Source organism: Salmo salar, chromosome ssa17 (assembly GCF_905237065.1).
Source record: "Salmo salar chromosome ssa17, Ssal_v3.1, whole genome shotgun sequence".
Taxonomy (NCBI): domain Eukaryota; kingdom Metazoa; phylum Chordata; class Actinopteri; order Salmoniformes; family Salmonidae; genus Salmo; species Salmo salar.
The window spans coordinates 30630295-30638237 of NC_059458.1; the positions used below are offsets into that span (position 1 = coordinate 30630295).

Below are 7943 nucleotides of genomic sequence, written 5' to 3' on the forward strand. Positions count from 1 at the left end.
CAATGTTCCAGCATCTAGTAGAAAGCCTTCCCAGAAGAGTGGAGGCTGTTATAGCAGCAAAGGGGGGACCACAGTGGGGGTACAGGAGTCGTTGACGGGTTTTGGATGTCCTGACTGTCTCCCTTGGTGAAATCGGACATACATGCGGCAATTGCCGCGCTTCTTACTGAGGGCGATTCAATTCTATTCGCATTAACACTATTCTGGGGGGGGGGAGTGTCTTTCACCAGGTTATGAGTTCAAGATAATCACACGGGTCCAAAGGACAGTGTCGGTGTGTGCGCGAGTCTAGACTGCTGTAGGCTGGTGTTTGTCTAGCACAGTGGCGTTGAGCAGATGGAGCCGAGCGTGTGGGCAATAAAGTGAAATGGCTCGGCCGGGCTGACCAGATGGGAGGAGAGGTAGGCTGGGACGGGACAGAGGGCAGGACTGGCAGGGCGCGGTCTCCTCCACGGCATCTGATCTTTCGGAACTCTTCCATTTCCAGTTGAGCTGAGAGTCTTGCACCACAGGCCACGCATTGAGAGCCAAGCCGAGTGGCAGGAAAACCGCTGCGGGGACACCCTTTGACCGCTACCCAAAAAGCCCAGTCAGTCTGCGCACCGGGGCCTGTCTGACTGAGGGACGTTTCTCACAGCTAGGGAACGGCTTTGAACCTGTCTGCCAAGATAAACGATCTTTCCCTATTTATGCTCGTGTCTCCACTTGTACTGGGAGACGAGACGTTCACCGTGAGAGGAGCAGCTGAACGCACCAGTACTTTATTATAGGGGATCTTACCTGGGGTTTTAAAAGACGCCGGCGCGGTACTACATCTCCAGTTGCGCAGCGTCTTTTTGCGCGCCGGGATATGGCGAGTTTTGGGGACTTGGTGATTAATTTGTAACTGTCCTGTACTCCTCCCCCTCTTGTACCCTGTGAAAGGAGATAAGCAGTGATCAGGGGGAGGAGGTGTTTTAAATTGATCAGTGACATTTGTTTCTGTCATCTCCTTTTGGGGTGTCCGTTGGCGTGGGTGAGTGGAATGCTACTCCCCAGGCTCGTGGTGTGCCTCGCCGGGTGCGCAGTGATTCTCTCGCAGGTCAGCGAGGGCTGCGGGCCGGGAAGGGGATATGGCAAGAGGAGGTCACCGAGGAAGCTCGCGCCACTTGCCTACAAGCAGTTCAGCCCTAACGTAGCCGAGAAGACACTAGGTGCGAGTGGTCGATATGAGGGGAAAATAACACGGAACTCGGAGCGCTTCAAAGAGCTGACCCCGAACTATAACCCTGACATCATCTTTAAAGATGAAGAGAACACAGGTGCAGACCGGATGATGACACAGGTAAGACTAGCCTCTACCCTGGATAGACTAGATTCGTAAAGCCCTACTGTGATATCATGTTTCATTGGCCATGTCAAACACATAGCTGCACTTGGGACACTTATGTGGGATTGGGTATCTGCCTAAAGCCTACCTCTTGTACTTTGCTCAGCCTTTAAACCCGTGGACCTGTCTTATCGATGCCGTGTTATTGACTTTGGTTTCCTGGCCAGGAGCAGTGCACAGCACTGATTACAGAGTGCGTATTTGCACAACGTGCTTGAGTCACGCAATCCAAAGAGCGTATTGTTGGCAACATGATAGATATGGAGGGTGACTCAGAATGCTATTGGGATATGGAGAGGTTTGCCAGTCTGTCCCTCATCAGGTCACCCGCAGGACATCAGTAAAAGTTGGACTGGCGGCTCCAATAACTGGTCTGATGGTTGGTTCCAACATGTTTCGTCCAGAGCTGAAATAGCATCACATGAGTTATTTGGAGTTCATTGAAATTGGGGCTGCCGCATGCGTAAAGCTGGGCAGCTGCAACAAACCCTAGAACGCAACCCCTTCAATAAAAGTACGGATCATTTTTGGGGAAAAACACCCAATCGCCCTACTTGGTCAGAGCCTGACTCTGTGCATATGCAAATGTTTACAGTTCGTTTAAGCCTGACTGGCCAGAGTTAACGGTCGCCTTTTGGACTGTCAGACTTTTTACGACACGCTCATTGATGTGGTTCCGAGAGTGGAATTTATTTGACTTCAATTCCCTCGGAATAAAGTATTTATATCTGCCTCTTGTGACCACGGGCTTCCTCTGAAAGGCGAGCATTTATGTCCCCCACGTGGAAACAGAGTGCCGATCTCACTCGGTTTTTAGCTGTCACCTCGCTCCAAGCGCACACAAACACACAGGGCTGCGCGTTTAACTTGACCTGCGCACAATTTATGTGCTCCGAGGGCGACCGCCGCCGCCTGCCACAGGAGACAAACTCCTGTTTGTTTTTCACCATTTTGTGTTATTTTTCTGTTTGTTTTTTAAGCACACATGTGCAAAAATAGGCCACTTCACATCGTGCATTCAAGACTTAATTATACACATTTTTTCGCCTCTTATTTTTAAATCAGCGGTGGTGACTTGCCTGCCCGCGAGTGGCACTGGAGCGCTCATACAGACGTGACTGTTCAGCGGCTGAAGCCATAGGTGTGCACACTGCACAGGCACGTGTTGTCAACTCGACATCGAATGTTTGTGTAGCTCGTGGTCAGTGCGAAACCGCGCCTACAGAAACCCCGTCGATCTGTACCTTGAAAGTAAAACCAACAAAATTAATCGACTGATTTATGGACTCTAGTTCGTGTCTGCGACCGCAGAGCAAAAATATAGATGTTAAAATCCACACCACTCTGTGAAAAGGCATCTATTGGGACTCTGCAATGAGCTATTCTTATCCCGGTGAACCTGAGAGGACCGACATGGAAAAATAAGTTAGAATACCATACATAGATTTTGAAATACAACATTGGCCAAACTAATAGCCTAAGCCTTTCCAAATGCAACACGTAAAAGACGCATAGTGTCAAAATATTATTGTAACCTATAGGGGCCACTACCAATCTAGCCCGATTTAGCTGTGCAGTTGGCCTAGAGTGGCAGTGCCTCTACCTATGTCTCCTCTTAATAGAAATCATGCGGTAGAATACATACACTGAGTGTACAAAACATTATGAACACCTGCTGTTTCCTTGACAGACTGACCAGGTGAATCCAGGCCAAAGCTATGAACACTAATTTATGTCACTTGTTAAATCCACTTCAATCAGTGTTGATGAGGGGAGGAGACTTGCCGAGAGACAATTGAGACATGGATTGTCTGCGTGTATGTGTGACATTCAGAGGGTGAATGGGCAAGACAAAAGAGTTACATAACTTTGAATAGGGTATGGTAGTAGGTGCCAGGCGCACCGGTTTGAGTGTCAAAAACGGCAAAGCTCAACAGCTTCCAGTGTGTATCAAGAATGGTCCACCAGCCAAAGGACATCCAGCCAACTGGACACAACTGAAGGAAGCATTGGAGTCAACATGGGCCAGCATCCCAATTTCAGTCCGTTCGACACCTTGTAGAGTCTATGCCCGACAAATTGAGGCTGTTCTGAGGGCAAAAGGGGGGAAACTCAATATTAGGAAGGTGTTTCGAATGTTTTATACACTCAGTGTGGTATGTATGTATGTATGTATGTATGTATGTATGTATGTATGTATGTATGTATGTATGTATGTATGTATGTATGTATGTATGTATGTATGTGTGTGTGTATATATATACACACACACTACTGTTCTTCACGTCAACAGTGAAGAGGCGACTCCAGGATGCTGGCCTTCTAGGCAGAGTTGCAAAGAAGAAGCCATATCTCAGACTGGCCAATAAAAAGAAAAGATTAAGATGGTCAAAAGAACACAGACACTGGACAGAGGAACTCTGCCTAGAAGGCCAGCATCCCGGAGTCGCCTCTTTGCTGTTGATGTTGAGACTGGTGTTTGTGGGTACTATTTAATGAAGCTGCCAGTTGAGGACATGTGAGGCATCTGTTTCTCAAACTAGACACTCTAATGTACTTGTCTTCTTGCTCAGTTGTGCACTGGGGCCTCCCACTCTTTCTATTCTGGTTAGAGCCAGTTTGCAATGTTCTGTGAAGGGAGTAGTACACAGTGTTGTACGAGATGTTCAGTTTCTTGGCAATTTCTCGCATGGAATAGCCTTCATTTCCCAGAACAAGAATAGACTGATGAGTTTCAGAAGAAAGTTCTTTGTTTCTGGCCATCTTGAGCCTGTTATCGAACCCACAAATGCTGATGCTCCAGTTTCTCAACTAGTCTAAAGAAGGCAAGTTCTTTTGCTTCTTTAATCAGGACAACAGTTTTCAGCTTTGCTAACATAATTGCAAAAGGGTTTTCTAATGATCAATTAGCCTTTTAAAATGATAAACTTGGATTAGCTAACACAACGTGCCATTGGAACACAGGAGTGATGGTTGCTGATAATGGGCCTCTGTACGCCTATGTAGATATTACATTAAAAATCAGCCTTTTCCAGCTACAATACTCATTTACAACATTAACAATGTCTACACTGTATTTCTGATCAATTTGATGTTATTTTATTGGACAAAAAATGTGCTTTTCTTTCAATAACAAGGATATTTCTATGTGACCCCAAACTTTTGAACGGTAGTGTATACACTGCATTCGGAAAGTATTCAGACCCCGTGACTTTTTCCACATTTTGTTACATTACAGCCTTATTCTAAAATTGATGAAATTGTTTTTTTTCTTCATTAATCTACACACGATACCCCATAATGACAAAGCAAAAACAGGTTTTTAGAAATGTTTGCAAATTTATAAAAATAAACAGAAATCACCTTTCCTCAGTACTTTGTTGAAGCACCTTTGGCAGTGATTACAGCCTTGAGTCTTCTTGGGTATGACGCTACAAGCTTGGCACACCTGTATTTGGGGAGTTTCTCCTATTCTTCTCTGCTGATCCTCTCAAGCTCTGCGTCGCTGCACAGCTATTTTCAGGGCTTTCCAGAGATGTTAAAACGGGTTCATGTCCGAGCTCTGGCTGGACCACTCAAGGACATTCAGAGACTTGTCCCGAAGACACCCTTGCGTTGTCTTGGCTGTGTGCTTAGGGTCGTTGCCCTGTTGGAAGGGGAACCTTCACCCCAGTCTGAGGTCCTGAGCACTCTGGAGCAGGTTTTCATCAAGGATCTCTCTGTACTTTGCTCTGTTCATCTTTCCCTCAATCCTGACTAGTCTCCCAGTCCCTGCTGCTGAAAAACATCCCCACAGCATGATGCTGCCATGAGCATGCTTTACCATAGGGATGGTGCCAGGTTTCCTCCAGACAATGCACTTGGGTTCAATCTTGGTTTCATCAGACCAGAGAATCTTGTTTCTCATGGTCTGAGAGTCTTTAGGTGTCTTTTGGCAAACTTTAAGCGGGCTGTCATTCTCCTTTTAATGAGGAGTGGCTTCTGTCGGGCCACTCTACCATAAAGACCTGATTGGTGGAGTGCTGCAGAGATGGATGTCCTTATGGAAGGTTCTCCCATCTCCACAGAGGAACTCTGGAGCTCTGTCAGAGTGACCATCTGGTTCTTGGTCACCTCCCTGACCAAGCCTCTTCTCCCCCGATTGCTCAGTTTGGCTGGGCAGCCAGCTCCAGGAAGAGTCTTGGTGGTTCCAAACTTCTTCAATTAAAGAATGATGGAGGCCACTGTGTTCTTGGGGACCTTCAATGCTGCAGAAATGTTTGGGTACCCTTCCCCAGATCTGTGCCTCAACACAATGCTGTCTCTGAGCACTACGGACAATTCCTTCCACCTCATAGCTTGGTTTTTGCTCTGACATGCATTGTCAACTGTGGGACCTTATATAGACAGGTGTGTGCCTTTCCAAATCATGTCCAATCAATTAAATTTACCACAGGGGGACTCCAATCAAGTTGTAGAAACATCTCAAGGATGATCAATGGATAACGTGTACACCTGAGCTCAACTCATAGCAAAGAGAGTGAATACTTACGTCAATAAGGTATTTCTGTTTTATAGAGTATTGTGTGTGGATCAATGAGGGAAACAAAATGTAAAATCCATTTTAGAATAAGGCTGTAACGTAACAAAATGTGGATAAAGTCAAGGGGTCTGAATACCTTCCAAATTCACTGTGTACATATAGGTGTACCTAAATGTTTTGTACGCTCAGTTTATATGTGTATATATATACACTGCTCAAAAAAATAAAGGCAGCACTAAAATAACACATCCTAGATCTGAATGAATGAAATAATCTTATTAAATACTTTTTTCTTTACATAGTTGAATGTGCTGACAACAAAATCGCACAATAATAATCAATGGAAATCCAATTTATCAACCCATGGAGGTCTGGATTTGGAGTCACACTCAAAATTAAAGTGGAAAACCACAATACAGGCTGATCCAACTTTGATGTAATGTCCTTAAAACAAGTCAAAATGAGTCTCAGTAGTGTGTGTGGCCTCCACGTGCCTGTATGACCTCCCTACAACGCCTGGGCATGCTCCTGATGAGGTGGCGGATGGTCTCCTGAGGGATCTCCTCCCAGACCTGGACTAAAGCATCCGCCAACTCCTGGACAGTCTGTGGTGCAACGTGGCGTTGGTGGATGGAGCGAGACATGATGTCCCAGATGTGCTCAATTGGATTCAGGTCTGGGGAACGGGCGGGCCAGTCCATAGCATCAATGCCTTCCTCTTGCAGGAACTGCTGACACACTCCAGCCACATGAGGTCTAGCATTGTCTTGCATTAGGAGGAACCCAGGGCCAACCGCACCAGCATATGGTCTCACAAGGGGTCTGAGGATCTCATCTCGGTACCTAATGGCAGTCAGGCTACATCTGGCGAGCACATGGAGGGCTGTGCGCTCCCCCAAAGAATTGCCACCCCACACCATGACTGACCCACCGCCAAACCGGTCATGCTGGAGGATGTTGCAGGCAGCAGAACGTTCTCCACGGCGTCTCCAGACTGTCACGTCTGTCACATGTGCTCAGTGTGAACCTGCTTTCATCTGTGAAGAGCACAGGGCGCCAGTGGCGAATTTGCCAATCTTGGTGTTCTCTGGCAAATGCCAAACGTCCTGCACGGTGTTGGGCTGTAAGCACAACCCCCACCTGTGGACGTCGGGCACTCATACCACCCTCATGGAGTCTGTTTCTGACCGTTTGAGCAGACACATGCACATTTATGGCCTGCTGGAGGTAATTTTGCAGGGCTCTGGCAGTGCTCCTCCTGCTCCTCCTTGCACAAAGGCGGAGGTAGCGGTCCTGCTGCTGGGTTGTTGCCCTCCTACGGCCTCCTCCACGTCTCCTGATGTACTGGCCTGTCTCCTGGTAGCACCTCCATGCTCTGGACACTACGCTGACAGACACAGCAAACCTTCTTGCCACAGCTTGCATTGATGTGCCATCCTGGATGAGCTGCACTACCTGAGCCACTTGTGTGGGTTGTAGACTCCGTCTCATGCTACCACTAGAGTGAAAGCATTCAAAAGTGACCAAAACATCAGCCAGGAAGCATAGGAACTGAGAAGTGGTCTGTGGTCCCCACCTGCAGAACCACTCCTTTATTGGGGGTGTCTTGCTAATTGCCTATAATTTCCACCTGTTGTCTATTCCATTTGCACAACAGCATGTGAAATGAATTGTCAATCAGTGTTGCATCCTAAGTGGACAGTTTGATTTCACAGAAGTGTGATTGACTTGGAGTTACATTGTGTAGTTTAAGTGTTCCCTTTATTTTTTTGAGCAGTATATAATACACCTACCACTGTGTGTGTGTGTGTGTGTGTGTGTGTATATATATATATGTGTGTGTGTGTGTGTGTGTGTGTGTGTGTGTATATATATATGTATGTATGTATTGTGTGTGTGTGTGTGTGTGTGTGTGTGTGTATATATATATGTATGTATGTATGTATGTATGTATGTATGTATGTATGTATGTATGTATGTATGTATGTATGTATGTATGTATGTATGTATGTATGTATGTATGTATGTATGTATGTATGTATGTATGTATGT

The 7943-nt window shown here is 46.3% G+C and overlaps 1 protein-coding gene across 1 annotated transcript; it reads left to right on the forward strand.

Annotated features, from left to right (window-relative positions):
• Positions 1-283: 283 nt before the first annotated feature.
• LOC123728192 (indian hedgehog B protein) lies at positions 284-1324 on the forward strand (the record flags this gene model as incomplete). The annotated part of the gene is given in 1 exon segment (XM_045699387.1): positions 284-1324. A coding segment is annotated over 1 exon segment (300 nt), but the record flags the coding sequence as incomplete, so codon positions are not given.
• Between the last annotated feature and the right edge of the window lie 6619 nt (positions 1325-7943).